General features: G+C 46.8%; 1 protein-coding gene across 4 annotated transcripts in view; it reads right to left on the bottom strand.

Moving 5' to 3' along the window:
* Positions 1-24954, bottom strand: part of CTIF (cap binding complex dependent translation initiation factor) — a 116092-nt gene extending 91138 nt beyond the window's left edge. For 2 of the 4 annotated variants that reach the window (XM_050329934.1, XM_050329935.1), the window contains exons 1-6: positions 24747-24954; positions 21355-21438; positions 11027-11149; positions 7310-7383; positions 6526-6630; positions 2757-2832 (exon numbers count right to left, since the gene is read on the bottom strand). In XM_050329934.1, coding sequence (XP_050185891.1) covers positions 2757-2832; positions 6526-6630; positions 7310-7383; positions 11027-11149; positions 21355-21438; positions 24747-24926 — 642 coding nt within the window. In that variant the 5' untranslated portion in view covers positions 24927-24954. The remainder of the gene's footprint in view (positions 1-2756; positions 2833-6525; positions 6631-7309; positions 7384-11026; positions 11150-21354; positions 21439-24746) is intronic. The other 2 variants (XM_050329936.1, XM_050329937.1) reach the window with 1 other exon arrangement.
* Positions 24955-25665: the final 711 nt, after the last annotated feature.

Here is a 25665-nt window from a genome sequence, read left to right as displayed (position 1 = left end):
ACCAGCTGAGGTGAAAATGGAGAAGATGATGACGGGCAGCTCTGCACCTGAGCTGTGCCCCTCTAATGCAGCAAATTGATCCTCCCTGGCGTGCAGTAAAGAGCAGTTCTTATGAATGGGGAACACTTATCTTCAAAAGAGTAGCCTTTTGGCAGCACTTTGGTGAATTAGTGCCCAAATCCAACTACAGACTTTTACGAGTAAGGAGAGATGAAGAGGTTATGGCTCAGGAGCTGAGCCAAAGCAGTGACCTCATGAGCTCCTAGTGGTGAAGCTTTCAAACATAAAACCTATTTACCAGCAAAATTCAGCATGTCAGATGAGTTTTGAAAGGATGGATGGAAAAGCAGGAGAAAGCTTCAAAATACCAGCTGTGGTGAAGGAATTGTGGAGCAGGATTCACCTGCCTGTGCATGTCCACGAGATGGCAGAGTGGGCTGTGCTGTGAGAGCAACCCCGAGGAGCATTCTCCAATTTCCAAACAAAAGAAGAGGATTTTGGGGACGTTGTTGTGGGGGTTTTTTGTTTATTTTTTCACCCTTTAACTGCCAAATGGTCAGAGGCTTTCCTTGCAATATTTTGTTGAAATACTACTGATAGATTCAAGCAGCAAAACTCATGTATAGACATACTAACATCCAGATACCCAGAATGGCCTGCTAGATACCCAGAATATTCTGTTAAACCCATTAGGGATGTCACTGCATCTCTCTGTAGAGATACACATACACACCTGGATGTATACCTGAGATTAGTTCAAGATTCACATCCTATGTCTATCATACATTAACATCAAAGGCACCCAAACCTCCAAGCAGCCTGCAAGCAAGACCTGCTACCTCTCTCAAATATGCTGCTTCTAACCCTTCTACGGCTGCTGAAGTACACTCAGCAGCAAAACATTTGCATCTGAGTTGTGCTGGGGGATGCTTGGACCACCCCAGTCATGATGGAGGATGCTTGGACTGGTTCAGTTGCACTGGAGGGTTCTCAGACCACCCCAGTGGCACTGGAGGATGTTCAGACTAGCCCTCCTGTCTGTGCATGGCTGCTGTAAGCAAGCCAGGAGCTCTTAAACACAGGCAAAATAAGAGCTCACATATCTCCAACCTGAAAAGCCTCTTCTTCAGGACACGTAACAAACAAAGCCCCATCATGGGACAACCCCATGGAAGGTTAACCATTTTCCTTCCATAGTCTCACACAAATAGTTTCCCTTATGCCCCCCACACGCTGCTCCACAGAGCCATTTAAAACAGCAGATAAAAGACCAGAAAAATCACTGTCAGCACTGCACGGTTGCATTCAAATCCAGTTAACAATGACATGTGAGGATTAGACCAGCTGTCTGCAAGTATTTCACTTGTCGGCACTAAAAAAGACAAATCCTCACCCAGAACTACCTGGCTCCCAGTTCCCACAGATGCACATGCCAAGGTAAGCACGTCCCCAAAACAATGCAGCATTGCACAAGCCTGGTCAGAGGCACAAAAAAACCCACCAGATCCAGCATTCCCACTAGGTCTTCCAGCTTAGAAATGTCACACTAGCAGTTAAGCTAAATGTTAAGGTACATTTTGCAATTAATTCATTGGAGCCGATGGACTCAACCTGGTGTTAAGGCACGATGAGATGATAACCATAACAGGAGGACTTGGCTTATTTAATAGCTGTTGATAAAACTCTCTTGAAGAAAACCAGCTCCTCACACTAAAGGTCGTTTGATTCCTCATTTCCCAATTATTCCCTGGGGAAAACTAACCTTATTTTGCAGAATTGCTGGGGTTTGCACCAGCTGGACCTGATGTTTTCTCCCTGTGACCTAAAGTCCAGACATACCAAACATGGAAGAGACTGAGCAGGAAGCAGCTGCAGGGAGTGCTCCTCCCTGCCAAAGTCAGCAGCACTTCTCCACTCCTTCCACTGCTTCGGGTATTCAGTGCCAAATAGCTCACCCAAAAGAAACAGTAAGGCAGATCATCACATGGTTTGCAGGATGAGCAAAGCCATTCCTCACATGATGCATGAGCAAGAAGCCTGGCGAGCCCGTGGCTCAGCACTGAAAAGGGTAATGCTACCACAGCACACGAGATGTCTCTGTCCTTGCCTCTGGAGGCAGAGATTTCAGCAAAAGCACACTGAACATCCTCAGAACTCGCCTAGCCCAGGACACTCTTTGAGGACTAGGGCTCCGTAAAATGAAAAATTACACGATGCTGACAAACGGACTTATTCAATCTGACTTTTTAACTGAGGGTCTCATCCTGCCATTCCCCAACATCCAGGCATCCAAGCATGAAGAGAGATCTGGAGAAGGAGTAGGCTGGAGAAAACACACACATGGATTATCACTGCATGTAAACACAGACACGCTCCAAAAGGGAAACACCTGGGCCAGCACTCCAGCGCTGCTGGCTTCCTGCTGGCAGCAGTTTATTTTGGAGCTGCTGGGAGGGTTGATGCTTTTCAGAATCTCCCTTTCTAAAGCACATGAGTCCTGTGTGCAGGTACATATATATATATATATGTATTTATAAATACTGCCCTCAGTGTATCACCTCCTGACAAAGTCTGCGTGGCAACTGCCCTTGCCCAGCACCAACACCCGAAACCACAGGCACCAATCTCCATCCCATAGCTAAGGACCATAGCTCAGCAGCTTTCCCTCTCCTCAGGAGGGTTTCCTAAGGAAACACAAGGCAGGGAAGGGGCTGCTGGTCTCCACTGTAGCACGGGCAGATGTCCTTGTCACCTACCTGCCACACTGGGAGGACTTTCTCTATGTCGTTCAAGTTGATGCTGTCGCCATCCTCGTACTTCCCTTTTCCAAGCCTGTGGCAAGAGGAAAACAAACAAAACCACGTGAAAACTCGCTGGAGACACAGCTAGTTTTCTATTACGGTGCACGGGGAAGATCAGTTCTTACTGCAAAAGGACCCTCGTGGAAACAAAGAGGCTCTCTGAGGCGACTGTGCTGCGCCTCCGAAACACTCCCACGCGGGCGTAAAGCTGTTAATACAAAATTAAATGCTTTTCCCAGTCCTCTCCACCTGCACCATCTGCCACAGCACTCAAGCACTCTTGGTAGTGGCAGCAGTGAGAAAACCAAAGGCAGTCCTGAGTGGTGGCGTTGGGTTACTCGATTCCCAGATCAAGTAAAATAGAAAGCACAGCCCACCTGGACAGAAAAAATGAGGACACAAAAAGGTAATGAAAGATGTTTCCTTTGAAGCACTGCTCATTTGCTGGTCTCCACAGGAGCTCCAGTTCCCCTGCTGAGAAAGGTGTCAGAGAGCAAGCACAAACATACATCTCAGAGAGCAAACAGCAATCGATATAAACATAAACAGACAATTTGAAAGACAAAAAAATTGGGGTGAGAAGCCAAGTACTCATACACTAAACACAGAGCTGGCAGCTGAAGGACTTTCTTGTACCAAGAAAGGAAAAAAAAAAAACAATCCAAAGATAATTACTAGCCGGATGCAGAGAGATGATATAGAAGAAGAAAAAATGGTAAATATTATCCTTCTACATTTATAAACAACTGAGAAGATCTCTTTTGTTATGCAAGAATGATAATGCATTTTTTTGTCAATTAGTGACAAGGTATCATTGAATAAGGTACAATAGGAACTTTGGTAGCAGCAGATGCAGGTAATCAGTGCTTAGAAGCGAGAGAAAAACAAATCTTGGTGGACTTGGAGCAAAGGGGGAAAAAAATGAAAAAAAAAAATTGGGCATATGCTGAAGTGCCAGGCTCAAGAAACAGCAAGCTGAAGGCAAAGAATTTAATTAACCTTGACTGATTTGAGCAACTTGGTCTAACTGAAGGTGTTCCTGCCTATGGCAGAGGGGTTGGACTGGGTGATCTTGAAGGTCCCTTCCAACCTAAACCCTTCAATGATTCCATAGTTATAGGAAATCAGAGCTGTTCAACAACTGACTTTCCACCATAGATGAAATCCTGGCTCTGAGTTACAAAGGGAAAAATATAGTGTGCCTACACATACATGAGTAAGTATTAAGAGATATATATATATATTTATATATAAGAGAAAATGTCAAGCAAGTAATGCCAGTTGCAGGTATAGAATGGGCAAGGGTATTACAGGAAAAGGTTATCTGAAAAGGGTGGGGACTGTTCCAGGCTGCATTTCTGATATTCTGTGGCATAAAGGCAGGGGATGAGGAGGAGGCAGGGCTTAGGGGAATGAAGGCAGCTTTCCTCTACAGACAGCACGGCTGAGCCTGATCCACAAAACCACAGGAAGCACTGGCAGTCACATTTCAAAGAGGTGGTAAAGGAATTTCTTAGAGTACCAGAAAAACTAAAGTGATACATGTGCTTGGAATGAAGAGAATACCTGGAATGAAGAGAAAATGCCATCTACAAAAGGTTGCTTGATCTGGAAGAGTAAAAGCAGAGGAAGAGCTAACACTGGAAATTAAAGCCAGACAATTTCAGGTCAGAAACAAGTCGGGTCAGTGCAGTTCCCCAGTTTCGCTTAACCACTCCACTTTGATTATTCAGCAGACTACCAAACAGAATCTTCCAGTAAAATCAATGTCTTTCTGGAGGAAAACACTTCATCCAAGCAAAAGTCCATTGAGGTCAAATAACTGGATGCAACTACATGGCCAGCCTTGGGTAAGAGATCAGGCTAGGGAATAAAATGGTCCTTTTGGTACTTACAGTGTTGAAAACACAGCTGAACAGCACATGCCTTTTTTTTTTTCCCTGTTATTTTTTTCATTGCACAGCTACATTGTTAAAAAAGCTTCCCATTCAAGCCAGAGAGAAAATGCCTAGCTAGCAGGTGGAGATTCTTGGAGGTTCAGCAAGCTGAATCACAGCACAGATTTGGCACAGAGTGCTGATGAATGCACAAGACAGCCAACTAAGAGCTAAAACATAAAACCAATTTTGTCTGTGCTTCCTCTATTTTAGCCAAGTTACTTATATGACCTGCATTTTTGGGAGATGCACTGCTTGTGCTGACAGCATCTGTTTAACTTTCCTGCAGATACACTAATTCTTATCCAAGTTTTACGGCTGTAATATGTAGGAGTGATTAAATATCTCACCTCCACAACTGCCTTCTCTACCCATCTGCATCCTGGGCATTTGCACTACACTGGGAATGGAGGAAAACCACAATGCAGACCCTGCTGCATCCTCCCTGTACGTAGTAGATGTCACTGACAGGATCATCTGGCAAGTGCCATGATCCATGGGGCATACTGGATCTCATTTTATGGAGGGCCCCTCTGTCTCGTTTTTCAAACACGTCAGAAGAAATGGGAGTAAACATGACTAAGGCACTCAGTGACTTAGAAATTTAGTGTTCCATTGTTCCAAATGTTCTGAAAATTGCTCTTTATATACCTGCATTCTACCTTACACTGCAGAAAAAAACCTGAGCTGTGTGACTCTTCCTGTCACTCTGCAGTACAAGGGCCTCCTGCAGATGCTGAGCCTGTGCTGGGGTGGGATTGCTGGCCTGGTCGGGAACAACAAGATGTTTCTGATTGTCTCTAATCAACTATTCTAACAATAATTCTAATCTTGTCTTCTAAACAAGGTGTGCAGATCAGGCATACGGCATTGGCCAGTACTTTGGCAAAGCCAACTTACCAACAGGAAAACTTGTCCAAGAGAGGATTTCCATCCCTACATATGGCAAAGCTTTTAAATCCCTCTTGGGATGGGGACTCCACCACTGCCCTGGGTAGCTGTGCCAGGGCTGGACAACCCTTTCTGTGAAGAAACTATTCCTAATTTCCAATCTAAACCTCCCCTGGTGCAACTTGAGGCCTTTTCCTCTTGTCCTGCCACTTGTTACGTGGGAGAAGGGACTGACCCCTGCCTGGCCGCAATCTCCTAACAGGCAGTGATTGTTTCTCCATCTGCAGAGAATCCCCAGAGAAAAAGTGATGCCCACTGAAGGAACCCTGGTGACCCACTTGGTGCCGGTACACATTTATTTGGCTTGACCAACCAGCAACTGGCAAGGAATCCCAGCAATACCACGGCAGTCCATGGAGGCTGCTACCAGCAACAGGAGCCGTTGAATGTTTCCACAGGTCCACGTCTAGCAGAAGGGGGATGAGCACTTTGGATCTACATGAATCACATTGGTGCTCATTTCTTCACTGGAATTCTTGCTGGAGAGAACCGTAACTGTAAACCAGGATCAGCACAAAACCAGGATCTTTCTCCCAGTATCCAGAGATGTTTAAATCTAGGAGACCTGCACCTAGAACACTTGGACCCAGAGTTATTTAAAGACTGGAATCAACCAAGCAGTGCAAAAATACAGAGAACAGGTCCACTCCAGCCCAGCACTGGATGACAGAGGAGCCAGACAGACTGACTGTGGCATCCTCAAACCCCGACTGTCTTTCCAGCACCTTTTCCCCATGTCCTCCACATGAGGCCTGCCACCAAGCCAGCGTTCCTACAGTAAGGGAGAAGTTAGGAGACCTTCCTGGAGAGCACAGTACTGCACACAGGGCACTCACCCTTCTCTGTCTATGTGAGGCAACGGGTGTTTGGAGGTGTTTCTCAGCTTCCTGTGAAATTGGGTGAAATCTAGTTTTTCAGGCTGCAGGTCCCACGTCGCACCACTAGGTGAGAAAAACAGGGAGAAACAAAGAAAGAAAAGTCCAGAATTGGTTAAACACCACCGAGCTGAAGAGCAGAAGGTTCACTGAAGCCTGCAGACGAGGAGAGTTGGTACTTCTGGAAGCACCACTCCCTGCTGCAGAGCACATGGATGGGGGCCTCCGACCTCCACACTGCTGCACCTCCTTTCTTTTCATTTTTTTCTCATTTTTTTGGATATGCTGAGCTCCTGTTGCTTGATCTAAACCCCTAATTTTGATACAGCACACACCTTGCAAGCTATACTTGCTCTCTATCAAGGGGGTACCACAACAGGTAGTGGTCTGGTCCATGCATTGGAGATGTTCTCTCTGGCCCTGCACAAACTGCCTGCTCCAGTGGCCTGGAGCAGGCAGGTGATAACTCAGCCTCTGGAGATTCCTGCAGTGCTCCAGGTACAGGGAGATGCATAAAACTGGTCAGAAAGCATATTTCACCACTTTCCCCATGCTCAAACAAGCTCATTCAGCCACGGGCTGAATGGGGATGGGGTGGAGGAGCAGCAGCAATGTGAGTACTAACAGGGTACTCACTGGTGTCTGGGTACCAGCAGGAGGGGCCTGTGGGTAAAGGCTAAAAGAAGGCACAGTCCATTTAAGAGTTGGATCATCTCTCTCTTAAAGCATCTGAACACCAGCTTACCTGAAGGACTCAAAGGTGTTGGCAGCCCAGATGTCTGTGCCCAGCATGTCAAGGTTGCTCTCCTTGTTGCCATTCTAGGAGAGAGGGAAAGGTGGTTACTCACTGGAAGGCACATGGAGCTATCTGGACCACGGCACAGCCCAGCACAGCCTCTCCCAACACCAGCCACAGAGGTGTCCTGGCTCTGCACAGGGGCTCCCATGCTTCTGGGTGAATCCACGCTCACTTCAACACAGAGATCCCTCACACACTGCAAAAGTGCACCGTGAAGGCAGGGAGTGAAACTGTTTCAGCCTTGGGAACACAAAGCTGTGGACAAGACAGCAGACAACACGCAGGCTCAGCTCTGACGCCAGCCCTGTCCTCCTGCCCCACTGCCCACGACCACCACGACCCACCAATGTCCCCTGGGCACGTTGAGATCCACAGAATCAATTAGGTTGGAAAAGACCTCCAAAACCATCAAGTCCAACCAGTGCCTGCCCCCCACCTTGTCCCCCAGCCCAGAGCACTGAGTGCCACGTCCAGTCGTTCCTTGGACACCTCCAGGGATGGGGACTCCACCACTGCCCTGGGCAGCTCCTTCCAAGGCCTGACAGCCCTTTCCATGAAGAAATTCTTCCTCATGTACAACCTCCCCTGGCACAGCTTGAGGCCATTTCTCCTTGACCTTTCCATTGTTCCCCGGGAACAGAGCCTGATTCCCCCCCTGGCTCCCCCCTCCTGTCAGGGAGTTGCAGAGCCAGAAGGTCCCCCCTGAGCCTCTTTTTCTCCAGGATGAGCCCCCCTCAGCTCCCTCAGCCGCTCCTGCTGCTCCAGACCCTTTCCCAGCTCCATTCCCTTCCCTGCACACGCTCCAGCCCCTCAAGGTCTCCAAGGATGGAGATACTCGTCAGTAGGAGCTCTACCAGAGCCTGCTGTCACCAGTAACGATTGGGAAAGCCATCCTTCTTCTTTAGGGATTTGTGGTGACATGGTTCTCTTTGCTCTAAGAACAGGCACATATTAAGATTGTTTAAGTATTTCAGCCCAAATGGTCCCACTCTGGTAAAAAAACCCCACATGTTAGGGAAGATGGATTCCATATATTCCCCACTGTATAATTTCTGTAATTTTCAAACATTATTAGTAATAACCAAGACACTAAAACCTCACAAAAATTTGGTAATTTCTTAATAAAGCCCCAGACCTCAATCTACCCATGAAACGAGCAACAATTTCCCAGCCAGTGTCAGGACACACATCCTCAGGGAACACTACAGATGGTCACACTTTGCAGCCATTCCCAGCACAACAACCAATTTAGGCACCAGATACTCCAAACGCAGCCAGACTTCTCCCTTTTTTAGTCTCCTCCAAGGGCTTTATGGATTACGATTTTAACCTCTGTGGATCTGCAGGTTGACACGTCTCTGCTCAGAAACAAACCGCCAGAAATACACCGAACTCTCGTGATCGGTTACGGAAGCTTAGCTTTTTATTTTAGGCAAATGCAAGCACGATTTTCTCCCACCGAGGAGAGAAATTAGTTTTCTAAATCCCTTACAAGCGTCCCAATGCAGTAGAATGAAAATACACGTGTGCAGGCCTTCCTAGCTGTCACACAAAGAAGAGATACCTCTTCTTGCAGACAAATCCGTCTCAGGTGATGAGGAGGTCAGACAAGGTCCAAGCTTCCAGGGCAGCAGTTGGTGCTCTCACCCAAACCTTCCTCCTGGAAGATGTCCCCATGACCTCTCACAAGCACTCCAAGCATTAGCCAGACTCCACAAAGACGGCGCCGGGGCCCAACAATAACGTACCTTGTCATTAAGTCCTGAGTCACTATGGCCATTTCGAGACACCCCTTAGGTCTTCGACAACCTGTCTCTAGAACCAGTTCCTGTCTCGACTCACAGGATGGGCAGCAAGCATCCTCTGCTGCAGGGCATTTACTAAAATGCTCACAGCAGTGCCAAGGCTTAATAATAATAAGACTTCTAAAAGCCAATTCTCACGTCCAGGTACAAAAAAAAGAGAAAAAAAAACCCTGCATGCCTTTACAAAAAGAAGTGACTTGCTGTCAGTCCCCCCAGGACTGCAATTACAACCATCAGCAGTTTTAACGTGAAGCTCCCCATGACCCAAAGCTCAGCTTTAGATCATCGTTTTCACCCCGGAGGAGTTAGTGCCACCGAAAATTAATTAACCAGGAACGATGAATGAGAGACACACCGACAAAGAATAACACCAATACTGCTCAGAGGGATGAGAGATCCCCCGAAGCAGACCCTACAGGCAGTGAGGTCTAAATGCCCGTCCACAGCCTCCGCCCTCCAGCCCCTGCGAGCTCAACGTCACCTCCACCCACCGCCGCCCAGCTGCCCACACAAACAGGGACTGACCCACGTGGACCCTGGCCTGTTTAACCAGGCATGCAGCTTCAGCAAATTCCCCACAGAGTCAGCATTTGCACGCACGCAGCAGCTTTCCGCAGCCCAGCTCGGCGTCCCACCTCCCCGCCGCTCCTCATCGCCGTCCTCCAGGAAACAAACACAGAACCCTGCCCTTCGCTGCATGGTTGAGTTAGCTCATGGCTGCACAGCAGCGTCAGGTGGTCGCCTGAGCCCTTGGGTATAAACCAAGGGATTATCCTGTGCCGTGTGTTGCTTCTTAAGCGTTTTTCAGTTCTAAGTTTGAGGAGCTTCCCCCCACCCTTCCTGCTTTTTCTGCTGCCTAAAAACTATGGACTACAAACTACGGACTACAAACTACGGACTACAAACTATGGACTTCGGTAGGAAACAAAAAAAAAAAAGATGGATAGATACTGAACCGTCTTGAAAAAGCTCCAGTGAAAGGTTTCCTTGTTGAAAACTTCAAGCTTTCGTAAGAAAAATACAGATGAAAACCACAGGCATTTTGAGGAAGACAGTATTATTCCTGCTCAAAGAAGGAAGGATATGCTGAGTCTCGCTCCTTGCCGCCAGAAAGGACCACCGCTTTCCAGCAGCAATCTGGTTCTGTGGGTCCTCTACCACCACAGCATCAGGAAGACAGGCTGTTTTCCTTAACCTCTCCGGGAGGATGAAATGGATGAACAGACCAGGACTTTGACCACCGGTTCCAAACCTCCCAGAGGCTGCCCTTCACTTCTGGCACAACCAGTGCGTAAGTAGAGCAACTCCAAGAGAGAAAAGGACAGAGGCTGACTGAAGCAAACAGGACTGGTCAGGGTATGAGTTCAAGGATGAGCCTAAAACCATAAAAGTGAATTTTTACAGCCTTTTGCAGGGTAAGTAGGGAGGTAACTCCCCATCTAGCCCTGCAGACAGCTCATGCAGAAAGCAGCTGCACTCAAGGTCACCATTTAACACCATCTATGTGGTATCCACTCATCTATCAACTTCTAAGGGAGACTTGCCAGCAAATAATTACAGACATCTCTTAATTTCTCAAAATTTAAATACTCCAAGACTTCAAATAAAGAAAGAAACCCCTGCCTTCCTTTGCACTAAACCAGCTGACCAAGAAACTTCCTTCCCAATACTGAGGCACTCAGCACACCTCAGCAGGTCACACATGATGACTGAATTAATTAGGTCTTTGTAGTGCCCTTCAGAAGTGACATGCACCCACACCTAGGTGTGACACACACAGCAAACATGTCGTGGGGAGGATGCCTCCAACAAGCAGCAAGCAAAGGACACAGCTTCAGCACAGCACTACCAGATATACCTTGGTCGATTGCCTGAACTGGCTGCTTCTCCTGTGGCTGCCAGACCTGGATCCAGACCCCTGCCTGGAGCCCGACCCCGGCTGGGATCCTGTGCTCCCACTGCTGCTGTGATCCCACTCTTCCTGGAAACAACAAACAGGTTGCTTTAGTCAAGGGCAGCTCCATCCTGCACACTCAAAAACCACCGGCCTGGCCCGACAGGGGAGCTCCAGCTCCCAGACCACACCTGCCAGCACCTACAAAACTATGCCCCATGCCCAACACCCTGATTTTGGGGCTTTCTCATGAATCCTTTAGCATGTTCTGTTTACACATTGCAAAGGGGTGACACTGTGGGAGGCTTCGATGAAGATAAGACTTGGCTCCAGTGCACGCCTGGGGAAAAATAATACTTACCTTCTCTATCTTCAGGAGAATTAATTATGCTTGTTCAGCAACCCCACATCCTCTGAAGCTGCTTAAGGCATTTGGACAGTCTCCCTAACAACAGGCCTTAACTTTGGGTCAGCCCTGAATTGAACAGGCAGTTGGAGTGGATGATGGTTGTAGGTCCTTCCCAACTAATATTATTCTATTCTATTCTATTCTATTCTATTCTATTCTATTCTATTCTATTCTATTCTATTCTATTCTATTCTATTCTATTCTATTCTATTCTATTCTATTCTATTCTATTCTATTCTATTTTCTACTCTACTCTACTCTATTCTATTCCATTCCATTCCATTCCATTCCATTCCATCCTACTTCCTTAATTCCCCTCACAGGCCCAAATCAACACTTCAATAATTTTTCCCACTGCTTAGCCCGGTGTTGGAATCCAGTTGCTCACATACCTGAAAACACTTGTAGTTCACCAGAAGACACACTACAAAAATAACTACTTTTGCCTGTTAGGGAGCCGTGCCTAATGATCTCCTTTATTCTCTTACTTGCTGGGCTGTCAAGCAACCTGCAGGTTTCTTGTTCAGCCCTGAGGGCATAATGACTCATCTGAAAACCAGAATAACTCACCTGATCAGCCCTATACAAACATCCCACAAGGTGCTTGGGGAGAAAGGTGGATATTGTCAGGGTAATTGCTCCAAAAGCTTTGCTCAGAGGCTTGGGAAAGACTTTTGAAGTGACCTAAAATGATCAGAAACCCATGAAACCACAGAGTGCAGAATATTAAACTCTTTCAAGTTCTCTGAAAATCTGGGAAATACAAAGGGAAGCATATGTTTTAGGACTGGTGTGAGAACTGACACTTTAAAGAGGGTTTCTCATGTCTCAGACATCCTCGTGGGGCTACATGAGATCCTGCAGACACTGCCATGGGCTAAGGCAAGGGCAGGGCCACCTTGGCCTTCAAAAGCCAAAAGGATTCACAATTCAACTCCTGTTGAACACAACAGCCAAGTCCAGGCCACTAAAGGCACAGATCAGGTCCCAGCTCCACCAGTGCCACCTGGGTTGGATGGAGCATGGAGACAGCTGCACAACAGACCCTAAACTACCCAGGGTGATGCTACCCAGTGGTCCAACAAGGACTTTCATGCACAGGAAACATGTAAGTATTTACCCAACACAGGGCATTGGAAGCAAAACACACTAGTGCTGGTTTCTGCTTTGTTCCAGCTGCACCTTCTTCATCCTCAAACCTATTAAGTTTCAAGCACACCCAAATACCACATTGTGGTTGCCACAGCCTAAAATCAGTACTGACTTCAAAAGAGGACACCAACTGGTTTTCAAGTTGCATATAAATGCGATCTGAAAGGTTGTGGCCATTCCCACCAGATGTTACAACAGCTGAAAGCACCTTCTTCCCTTCTGAGCACACCCTGACCCGAACCTCCCAATGGCTGAGAAATACCAAATGGCATAAAGCTGAGAGAGTTTTGTTAAATTGGCACGGAGGGAAAAACCACTGGACCAATGTTGCTTGTGAGACACGGGCAGGAGGCCACTTTGGGAAGGCCTGGGGAAGAGCCAAGCTTGCAGACTTCCTGAGAAGTGAGAAATATCTCATCTGATGAGGGAAAAAGAGATGCACCAACCTAAAAGGTGGTCGAGAGAGAAAGGCACCTTCACTGCCTAGATGTCTGAAGGAATAGTTACCACTACTGTGTATCCTACGCTCTGTAACACCCCGTTCATCCACATGTACAAAATTTCGGTGCCAAATGCTGCAGTGGGACCAGGTCACACTGAAAATCAACACTTATACCGGTTATATTCAGTTTACCCAACTTTCAGTCATGGCTTTCTGCAGGCAGCCTGAGGTTTTGCAAATTCCAGAAACGCGGCTGGCACTTTACTGTGACAAAACCCGTGTGAGAAACGGGGAGATTGGTACCCCCCTGCATCAACATCCACCAAGAAAGCCAGTGGATACAGCACAAACCAGTGAGATCACAATCACAGGTATCCTTTTACTAAATCAGTTTGTTTCCTCGCTCTAACTCCTGGCCTGGGGCTTTTTTTCCTGTTCATGCTTCTTATTTTTATCATGCACTATTAATATCTATGTTGAAAAATGATTTTTCAAATAAAAATTTTTAAGCTAAAAGTTGTTGACATTTCTGTTCAAGTCCAAATGAGTATGGCCTAGATACACTCACGTTCAAACTCACCAGCACAGCTGCACTCAATATTTCCCCTGAATTTCTGACTACATGCTATAGATGAACTACATTTCACTGATACCATACTGACAGGGATTCAAAACTCCAGGAAAAAAAAAAAATGTCCACCAGAAACTCTGCCAGACATTTCTGGTGGCTTTGTGTACTTTAATAAAGCCATTTCACACTACAGTGGGCCATCTCTGGAGATGGAAGCTCACACCAACCTCATGGGTGATGCTCAAGGAGTAGGTGAGAGTATTCAAGTAACAATCATTCCTTAAAAAACACAACCAAGCAACAAAAACCCCTTCACCAGCACCATTGCAAAGCCCATAAAAACTCATTCCCAAACCCATACGGGCAGCTGGACTTCAGTAGAAAGCCAGTGCTGGGCAACGGTGAGACGTGGCACTGCTCTTCCACCATCCCAAAGAATGGGATGTGTCTCCCACACAGTGCTCTTGCTAAATAAATCCAACATGTTGCAGGAACAGGATTGTTTGCCAAAGCTGACAGAAGCTGAAGAAACAGCTGTAATGTCACAAAGCTCTCCATCCCTTGCCTTTTGCCAACCCAATCCCCCATCACCTGGCCCTTTCACTCTCTGCCCTGCCCTCAAAAGACTAAGACTCTCCCAGTCTCTTCCAAGACCCCAAACAACCCTTGAAGTCTTGCTCTCAGCTTTCATTTGGGCTCCTTTACCTGCCATTCGTGTTCTACACTCACCATCAGGAGATGGGACCTCCCAGCCACACTTTGGTACCTGGAGGGAAAACATCACCCTCTCCAGAGATGGATTCCCAGCAGCTGCTCTCATCCATGCCAGTCCTTCTGGCCAAGCTCTGCATCTTCTTGGGAACAGGGAGGCTCATGCACATAAACACTGCCAGCCACTCTCCTTTGGAAACTAGCTGTCAAACCTAACATTTGCATTTTAATTAGCCATAATCATATGTTTCACTTACACTGCAATTTTCACCTTCGCAGCGAGCTCTTTGAGGCATGAACTAATTAATCCCTCTGCCTTCGCCAGCTCAAGAGTTAATACTTGCTACTGCTTCAGTGCAAGTTCGAAAATCCTATTTGCAGAAAAAAGAAGATAACTTTCCCCAGTGCACAAGCAATAAATGGAAACACAGCGATCACCTACGTGGTTGCTCTCAGTGATGATAAGTATGGGTGAAGTGGGCTGTGCTGGTAGAGATGTAGATCAATCCTGGCAATATCACAAGCTTTAAGTGTCCCAAAGATATCAGCGGATTCTGGATGGGATTCAAGTTCAATCGCATGTAAAAAATTCGATATTCAATGTACAGCATTCACAGCTGAAGGTGGGAAAGAGAAAAAACAACAGAAAGCTAAAGGACTTCTCAGGACCCAGCCTAACAACAGCCTCACCACTGCACCTACAAGGATCTCCCCAGATCAAGTTGTGGGGTGTCCTTCAAATGACTCTTAAACTTTGGTCTGAACCCTGGTCAGAGTAGAAGACAGCTATCATGTAAAAGGTTCTTTTTTGGGGCTTTTCTGCAGCAGAGGTTTTCACACACCCACTTTGTGCTTCCGCCAAATCTTCCAGTTATGCAGAATTTTTACACCAGACTCCAAGCACCTCCCTGCTCTTCTAGACTTACTCAAGAAGAACCACTTTAATTTTTCTACAGGAAATCAATTATTTAATTATTTAAATAATTTAAAATGCACCTTTTAAGAAAAAAAACCACTAAGGTTACTTTAAACATTTTAGCAGGGAAAAAAATTCCGGCTTCTTTCTTCGCAGTGCATTGCATAAAGCTATAAGAACACTAGAAAGCTTACTCTTATAAAAATACGCAGAAAATTTTGGCTCTGCTCCTTCCCTCCCCAAGTCTGTGCTCACCTTCCCCAGCTCTCTCCAGTCTGGTACAGTTCCTGATCACTGCTTTGGTCAAGACACATCAGAAGGGACAGCAAACATCACTTGAAGCTCACCTTTTTACTGAAATAAGGTTTTATCTATAACTGTTGCACTATACAGGACCAAAGGACCTGATAGGTTTGGAAGTGGGAGGTTAAGCCTGCAAGATCAGGGAAGTGCCAAGCCAAGTGTGGTTGTGTTCTTGTCAGACAACATCAGAGATGTTGGGCTAGCCAAGGATGTGCTAGGTAGCTCATTTACACACAAGCAAAAAGATGAGGAACACCAAGGCACTCAGAATGGCACTGAGAACTCCAGCTGTCCTATGGAAACCCATCTGCCTGAGCCTCAAAGGAAACGGCTCACATCACCCCTTCCCTGCCAAGAGCTTCAGCACTTCCTGACCTCATCCAAATCTGGTGACACCAGGCCCAGAAGACACCTTCCTCCATCCTCAGAAAGCAGCAGCACATCTCCTAACCCAGTCAGCAAAGCAGGGATGCTCTCCTCTCCCAGACCTTCAGACACCCAAGCAGGTGGGAGCTGCCTGTGGGGTGGTGCTGCTTCATGAGGTGTATCCCGAACAGAAGTCCCAGAGAAAGTTAAACCTACACATCAGCTGAAGGACTTGGTTTCTTTCTCAGGAGTCCTCTCCAACTGTAATTGAGCAGGGCTCCATTCAGTACAGGGAGGGAACACCACCCAGCAATTACAGGCAGAAAACCATTAAGCAACTGGTTTTCTCAGAGCTGCCCTTTGATCATGAGCAGGTCACCCCACTCAGGGCTTTAATTTCTTCCTCCTTCAGGCAGGGATACACCAACATGCATTGTCTGACAAAGCCAGTGTATGTCTTTTGCTTTCTCTTTTTCTTTTGAAAACAAGTCAACAGCAGCTGCAGCATCTCCCAGCACCCGCCTGTCCCAACAGGTCTTCAGTGTGGTGGCCAACCTCAAGCAAATTCATTGTACAAACTGGCTCTGGGCTGTGATATGAGCATGTCAATGTGATGGAGAACCCCAAACTGCCCCCAGGATCATCCCACCTCGATTTTTGTTTCTGATCTAGGCCCAAGGATGGGCAACTCAAGTCAGACACAGGTTGTCTACCAGCAGGGCGAAATGAATTACATCTTTGTTCATAGAGGTCCTGCCAACCTACTCACTTTCCAGGGCTGGTCTAGGTTAGGCAAGGATGTGGGGCATTACGTCCTGCCTGCTGATGTCAGTGGATTTAAGCCAGCAAGACAACTTCCCTGCTGACTTCAGAAGTTTATGTGACAGCAGAGCTCATCACAGGAGCCTCAGTCCAACTCTGGACCTAGCAACGTGGCACCTATCCAAGACCATGATTCCTTGCCACCTGCCTCTGCAGCATCCATCAGGGAGGATTTCCTGGTGTTTGAATCCAGGAAGCTAAGCAGCACTAATGCCTGCAAGAAAAAAAAAAAAAAAAAATTCTCTGGAATTGTGAGAGAAATCTGCACTGATAATTTGGTTTTTTCACTCTCCATAAAACTAAGTTCCACTGTGCATTGAAAACTGCTGTTTCCCAAGAGACAACCTTCACACATCTCCCCCCCCACACCTCCTAGTGCCTTTGCTTTGGCAACAGAGCAGCTTTTTCATGTAGCCATGACTACATGGCTAGGGCATGGAGAGACAGGACCTTCAAGATATCTCATTGCAATCCCTTCCACAGGCAGCGACACCTTCCACTACCCCAGGTTGCTCCAACCCTCATCCAACCTGGCCTTGGACACTTCCAGGGATCCAGGGGCAGCCACAGCTTCTCTGGGCAACCTGTGCCAGGGCCTCACCACCCTCACAGCCAAGATTTTCTTCCTAATACCCAACCTAACCCCTCCTTCTCTCAGTGTGAAGCCAAGCCCCCTTGTCCTGTTACTCCAGGCCCTTGTCAGAAGTCTTATGACAGCACAGCCCTTGGGATGCTCTTGACTCCAGCCAGCTAATCAACTCCAACCAAGGCCCAAGAGCAGAAACCCACAACCTCACCCTGCCACCAGAATGCTTCTGTTTCTACTGGTTTAATATTCCTACTAAATGGCAAACCAAGTCATCTCCTCCGCCACCATCTCCTCAGAGAGGACAGGAGAAGTGCGCTACAAGCGAGGTGTAGGACAATCCAGATGTGATCCACACACCCAGCCTGCTCCTCCACTGCTCAGCGGGCTTGGCAACACGACCACCAACTGGAGAAGCCTCTGAGGTCCCCACTCATGCACTAAATCCCTGCTGCCCTTGGTGGGACACGGACACAAAGGCAAGCAAGCAGCAGAATAAAAGCCAGTCCCCTTTACTGCCAATGAAAAAGGTTTTTTTCTCGGTGATGGTGGGTGACAGCCACCGTGGGGGAAGGGATGGACTTGGCCAGGAAGGAGGATTTGCAGCCCTCCCTCTCCCGCCGCCTGGAGAAATGGGACAAACCCGCAGAGTTGTCCTGTTTTTTGTTAATGACCTTTACACAAGGGGAGCCTGGGATGGAGCTGCTGCCAGGCCTTTCATGTACCAAGAGCTCTGCTGGCTCCCTAAATACGTACCATACCAGAAGTCTTTTACTTAATGAATTGCTCTCAGAAATATATCAAAGAGCTTCCTACTTGCCACAGCCTCACAAGGGGAATGCAAATAAAGTATTATATAAAATCTTCCCACTGGGTCTTTTTGGGGGAAAAGAAAAAAAAAAAAAGAATCCAAACATAAAAGGATTTAAAATGGTTCCATTACCTAAACTTTCCTCATTTTTAGAGGTGCTCAGATAACATCTGAAGTAGCTTGATGGAGTGGTCTCCACCCCACAGGCTCACACAGAGTGAGACCCAGCAGAGCTTCAGGGGGGGTATTTCACATTGTGAGACCAGGATGTTCTCAGCACACCAGGAGTCCACAAAATAAATCTCAGGGCATTCCCCCACGAGCAGACCATCTTCTCGCAGCCACCCACCCAGAGGACTGGAAAGACCAGAGTAAAAGGTTTCCCTGGGGTGGATTTTCCCCATTTTTAAGCCACTGCTTCGTTGCCAGACTATGGGAACTGACATGCATATAGTCTCCCACAGCTGCTAATAGATGCCTCACCAAGTAGTGCAAGAGCAGGATAAGTCTGGGATGCTCTTTCCCAGAGATACCCAATGACATCAGAAAACCAGCAATTTAGGAATATCCTGGACTGCAGGTTGAATCAAGACACCTAATTTTTATCCCTAAATTGAATGTTATTCATAAATTGCTCTCAGCCCCACATTTGTACAATAACCAGTAGATGCTTATATACACACACATTCTAAATATAAATGTCTATACAAGCACATAACACAACTACACACACTAAAAAAAAAAAAAATCTTCTTTTATTTGTCATAACCTTGCTGGATCCTACAGAAGAGAATTTCAAAGGCCTCAGGTACTTAGGCATGTATAGGAGGATTTTCAGGCACGGGAAAGTCTGCTTCTCTTTAGGCTCCCCTATAACCTTTAGGAAGCCAATTACTTTAGAAAATGCAGCCCTGGACTACTCTGCCTTCACAGAAAATGAACCAGATGCTGAATATATTTCCAGGACTAACCCAGATTTCCATATAAATGCCCTTTCTGATGGCCAGGTTAGAACCACGTGAGGCATATCACGGTCACCGACACATAACCCACATTTCCACAGCAGCTGAAGCCAGCAGAAATCTCACATCCAAGTATTTTTCAACTAAGACCAGCAATGCAGAAATATCAGCTGGAAACACAATAGGAAAATTAGGAATTCAATTTTCTGCCCAAACCCCTCGAAATCCATAAAAAAAGGTAACAAAAAAAACCCCCCACCCCCTACATCCATTGGGAAATAATTAGTCAGCTTCTTCCTTAGGAGGTTTGAAGAGTGATTGATAATTTTCATCCAAGACAAGCATCTTATTAATGATTTTTTTTTTTTAATGTTGAAAGCTAATAGTAAAAACTCAACAGCCAGAAATGGTAATAAACTGCACCTGGTCCTCACCAGCAGCGTTTCACTCATATATCAGTAACACCAAGAGAAATGCTTGCCTGGACAGAGGAACAATAGCTTCCAGCTCCTCTTTGGTGCCAAGGAAAATTTGTTACTCACAGTTAAAGGAAGCCAAACACAGAGAGAGATAATTACCAGCTCTGCTGCAGGCTGGGAGGCAGCCCAAACACCGGGTAAGCAGCTTCGGCATCAGCAAATGGTATTTGCGTGTGGAAAAGAAGCTCCGTGTTGGAGCAGATCAAATAGGTTTAATTCCCAGGGGAAAAAAAAAAAAATTGAAATCTAGCACGAAAACCCCCCAAAACCCACTAAGTTGAAACAAAAGAGCCCATAGCACCAGGCAGATGGAAGAATGCCAGAGAAGTATCACTTGTGCACGACTCCTGCATCCTCCTGTGGTACCCACACTAACAGAACCCATGGGTGAAGAACCAGGACTGGATTCTTCCCCAGGGAAAGCACCTGCTCCTGCCAACACCCTGAGCCACACAATGAGGCTCGATGGACAAGGCCAGCCTCCCAGCTGAGTACCAGGCATCTGTCTGCAATGCTGGGAGGGAGCCTGGATGAGGTTTTGCTGCTGAACATTTCGGAGCAGATCAAAGCTATAGTGAATTAAATCCACAGTTCCGTCTGGCACCTTCAGAGGCTCATCTGAAGCAGTGTCCCCATTAAGTACAACCTTCCTACACTAGATCCTGTCTTTGTTGGGTGCAGGTGTTGGTATAGGTGCTCCCAGCATCCCTGCATCCAGGCCTGTGGCAGGGAGGGGATGCATGAGCCCCCATCCCAAATCCAGGGATTTCCAGCATGGCTCAACATGGGAAGAAATTGTGCCCAAACTGAGAGTTGTGACTCTCACTGCTCAGACAGGCACAGCCTCTTGTACACCCTGCAAGGGGCTCCCAGGTTCCTTCTCACGGATCCCACCTATGGGGACGAACCTGGAGGACCATCAAGCAGGGCAAGAACACAAAACCCACCAGCTTGAAGCCCCTTCTCCGGGTGGGACATCCACCAACCAGGGCAAGTGGAAATGCTATTTTGCCCTTCCTCAGATATCTGGGTCTCATATCTCCTTGGGCAAAGGCTGCTCTCACAGAGCTGAGGGTCTCGTGGTGACACAGCAGCTCCTCGGCCAGGTGACAGTGGTCAAACCCAAGCCTCTACCCCTCCCAACCCTTTCCCACATGGGTGCTCATGTAGAGGAGGGACAGTCACCTCCAGCTGTGCTTGGTAGATACTCTTCACTGGTGTTTACATCACGTCCAACCACCAAAACCGACTCGTGCCTGACTTCTGCTACTGCACACCCAACACAGCCTCTCAGCACATGCAGTTCTGTTTCTTCTCCCAGTTCACCCTCTCAGCTATTTAATCCTCTTCCCTGTAACACCACCCTTGTGCTGCAGCACATAACCAAGATGCCCAGCTACACAGAGGATCCCTCCTTCCAGCTACATCTCGTAATTCCAAGTCAGCTCTGATGCTCCAAATCCGTCCCTCACACAGGCGGCAATAAGAAGCTCCTCAGGAATAAATGGGACGCCCCGTATTTTTTCCTCTTTACGGCAGAGCAATAAGCTCCTGGCCAAAGCATCCATCCACACATCAGGATGTCGCCCACTTCCCACGGTTTTGGCAGGAATGAGCTTTTGGATGCCAAGCAGAGGGACACGTCTCCCCTTCCAAGGGAGAGGGAAAGCTGGCAGCACGGGCAGGCTCCGTGCTGCGCGACGAGGCAGCGCAGGAACGAAAGCAAAGGTCTGGGGAGGGAAGAACTAAAGACAAGCCCTACCTGGTTGTGTTCGTGAGACGACGAGCCCTTCCCTCGGGATGGGGAACAGCTGCCATCGAGCTGCTCGCTGCAATCCGCCGTCCACTGCAAGAGGGATAAAAAAGGGGATTGTGTAAAATAATAGCCCGGGCTGGGGAAAAACTGCTGCGTCAGTCCGGAGCGCACAGAAAACACGGTGCAGCCGCGGGCACCGCTGCGCGCGTGTGGCACCCCCTCCTCTCCGAGGATGATCCCAAAGGCTTTGGCTTGGAAACGCTTCACCTGCCACCAGCAAAACAGAGGGAAGATACAGGAAAAAATTGTAGGGAAGGCACCTGGAATGGCGCTCTGCAATAAAACCCCTCCCTGACACTTCCTTGTGGATTCTGACGGTGTTTGGGAATCTCAGGGAGGCTTGACTTAATCGCTCTTTCCCATGGAGTTCTTCCATGGGAAGTTGGGAAATTTCTGCTTTTCCTAACTCTGTTTGCTTCAGGGGCAGACACGAGTGCTGAGCTGTCAAACCCCTGTGTTTTTGTTTTAAATAGAACAGAAAATGAGGATCAAAGTTGTAGGTTTGGCTGTTGCCATGAGTGGCCATAGAGGATCGCCAGCTGCTTAGGCCAGCTTCCCCCACAGTTTGACAGCAAGGTGCCTCCAACAAAATAATCAAATTTGGGGTCATTTGTTAGGTTTTGGTTATTTTTTTTTCCCCCTAAAGAAATGAAAGGCAGCATTTCATACTGGGGAAAAAAAATTTAAAAAAAAAAAAGAAACTTTCACTGGACAAACAAGAGAGATGCTGCTTAATCCTAAAGACATTTTGTCACTACCCCAACAAAATTGAAACTGGCCAGCCCCATTTCTGAGGTCCTTCTTCTTGGAACCACTTGGCTGCTCCATAAGACACTCAGTGCTTGGCACCATCACCAAGGACAACGCTCCAAGAAAATGGAAGTCAATTCCACACAAACAGCAACAACCTGAGAGCTCCTTGACAGCTATGGATGAGGTCACAAAATAAATCACCACCAGATCTGCCCATGATTCCTGCCCTTATCAGAGGGTCTGTTCTAGCTCACAGATGGGGGGACCTCAGTCTCCCCTTACTATAGAGGTGCCGATCAGTCTGCTGCCACCTCTGCTGGAGAGGCTCATGAGAACCTCCTGCCCATCTCCTTCAACAATTTTGCGTGCCACCACATGCCTGCAAAGCTCTCTCTAGGCACTGCTCGCTCATTATTATGTCCACAAACAAAATAAACTTGTATTTTCTCTCCGACTCTCCTCTCTTCCCCAGTGGGAGCGAGATTGAAGACACCCACACTTTGTGATTCTCTAAACTGGTGATGGGTTCAGCTCCCCTGGGAGTGGTGTGAAGGATGAAGCAGAGCACAATGTGCCTCTCCTTCCCTCCCCCAGCACAGAGAGCAGTTGTCCATGGACGTGGTACCATCCTAGCAACTCACACGCACGGGTGAGTGGATTTATCCTCTCTCAGGCAGGGAAAACGTTATTGCAGCCATAAGGAAACAAACAACAGAGAGATTAAATAACTTGCCCACCATTAAAGATTTAGTTGCTGGCAGATCCTTGCAGTTAAAACCAAATTTCTTGGTCTCAGTCCAGTGCCTTTCCCCTAAACCCATCCTTCTTCCTCTAGCTCTCATTAAGAGGGAACATGCCACCTTCTATCAGGACAGCTTCCACTAGGATTGCTCCATGCAGCTGCAGGATATGTGTGGGTTTATCCCTTGCTTTGCTAAGTAGTGATCAGGGAGAGAAAATCAGAAATAAAAATACCTGATTATTTCCTACACAAACTTGGGATACAAGGTGGTAAAAAAATGAAAATCTTTGAGAGACAAGAGATAATTCCTTCTTAATGCATCCATTAAGACACGGGTTGATAAATGCAGGTGACCTATGTAAAAGTCCATCCTCACTTCCTGTCCCATATACAGCCCCAGAAATATGAAATACCACGTTCTGATGAAGTTTCACACGTAAATCTTAATTAAACTTCTACACCAATGGTCTGGGGTACAACCAAATTTAGCTGCTTCATTTGAGTGCCTCTAAAAGTGGTTTAATTAAAAGGTTCCATGTTCAGATCTTTCATGATTAAGTTTTTTTTCTTTTAAAGTAAAACCTAGCCATCTTGAAAGGGAACACTCTCAGAACTGACATCAGAAGCGTAGCACCTCCTTTTTTTCAGTGCAGGTCAGGAAGGAAAGCTAAAATCCCATTTCCACAACTGGAAGATGGATTTGGTTGTTGCAATCGAGGATCTTAATGCAAAAATTGCACATGGGCTGCCACAAGAATTAGCAATTTTTGTCCTCAAGATGCAGAGGGAGACCAGGCTTATTGGCAGAGCTGTGGACAGGCTGGAAGAGATTGTAAAACTCTATTAAATTAGTTCTAATTCAATACTATTTCTAATCTTGACATGCTAATAAGCAGCACTTGTCTGTTTGACATGAAGCCCCTCCAAAATATTACTTCAAATACAGAAATTTTCCAGCCTTGGGTTAAAAAACCCCCACCATGAAGTTCTTCAGATCACTAGATTCTTAAATTTATTTTCTCACACTTTCAGCAGCTTCAATCCTCAAACTGTAAAAGACCTCTTCAGCAAAATCTATTCTTGAAAAGGTTCCTTTGATTGGCAGTTTCTTTACACTGAGGTGATGCAAACCAGGCCCAGAGCTGTGGGTCAGACCCTCAGCTCCAGCAAACCTGCACAGTCCAGATAAATCAGAGAAATGCTGCTGATACCAGATAAAGATGGGATCCTTCATATGGGAATCATGGAATGGTTTGGTTTGGAAGGGACACTGAAGACCATCATCCCACCCCCTCTGCCACAGGCAGGGACACCTTCCACTAGACCAGGTTGCTCCAACCCCATACAGCCTTGGCTTGGAAACTTCCAATGATGCACCTTGAGATCTTGAAAACCCAAAACCCAGTTATCAGGAGACCGCTACCAACTGGATGGAGACCTCATATATACATATATATAACGATATACACACAGACACATATATATGTGTATTTATATATAGATTCATATATCTAAATCTATCTATATGTGTATATATATATAGACACAAGTATGTATGTGTATGTATGAATATTTATACACACACAAATCTATATGTATATCTATATCTGTATATCTGTATATCTGTGTATCTATATATCTATATATCTATATATCTATATATCTATATATCTATATATCTATATAGCTATATCACCAAACAAGCAAGCTGCCCCAAATCCAGCGTTTTATCCCGTTCTCCTTCACGTGCAAAACCCGGAAGAGCCGCTTCAGCTGGGCACACATCCCCACGCCAGGCCACCAGCCCCACAGCCCCTCTCCCAGCCCCGTGTCCTTCTCCCACCTGTGAGACATGGGACTGTGCCTTCTCGCTCTCGCCGTCCCCCTCCGTCTTGTCCGTCAGCAGCCCCTGGACCTGGTACTCCAGGACGTAGCTGTCGATGAAGCGCTCCAGCTCCTCGATCTCCTGGGAGCGGCTGCTCCCCGCCTCCGAGGAGGCCGACGCCACCGACGAGTTCTCCATCCCTTCAGGAGACGCGCCAAGAACGGAGCGGGCCTGGAAGAGCGAAACAAAAAAAAAAGGGTAAGGAAAATATTTCCCGGTAACTACAAGTTAAAAAAAAAAAACCAAAAACACCTAAAAACACCCCAGTAGCCAAAGCCTGTTGGTTACCACAGGCAGGATATTTCATTTGTTGCACATCTGCATTTATAATAATCCTAGGTGGTCACGTTTAGAGTTTCCAGGTGTAGAAAAAAAAAAAAAAAAAAAGTTCCATTTCTGTAATATTCCCACATTTAAGGACGACAGACATTATTTCCTGCCCTCCTTCTCAAAAAAAAAAAAACCTCCAGACGCACGCACAAAAGAAAAACAAAACTAAAATGCTTAATTTAATAAGTCCACATTTAATATCCTGGGTAAGTGTGAGAAGCCAGGAATGATGGAAAAGGGGTAGGAAGAAGAAGATAACTGAAAAGCTTCTCTAGGACAGTGGCAGTAAATTATGCCAGCTCAGTGGTGTGGCTATAAATGGTCCAGCAGGGAGGTGAAACAGAGAGCACAACAGAATTTATTTTTAAAACCTCTCACTGCAGGAGAATGGCTCTGTAGAAGACGTAGGACCTTCATCATGCTCTTCTCCTCTTCCCATTTCTCCAGGGCTCCATGCCAATCACACAGTAAAAAAAAGAAACCACCAGCTCCTGGACCTGTGCCGGGCATGGTGCTGATCTCTCCTCTCTGTAACCAGTGACAGGAC

Source organism: Myiozetetes cayanensis, unplaced genomic scaffold, assembly GCF_022539395.1.
Source record: "Myiozetetes cayanensis isolate MyiCay16 unplaced genomic scaffold, myiCay2020 scf4, whole genome shotgun sequence".
NCBI classification, from domain to species: Eukaryota; Metazoa; Chordata; class Aves; order Passeriformes; family Tyrannidae; genus Myiozetetes; species Myiozetetes cayanensis.
The sequence above is the reverse complement of the archived record's forward strand: the minus strand, read 5'-3'. Positions and strand labels throughout refer to the sequence as shown.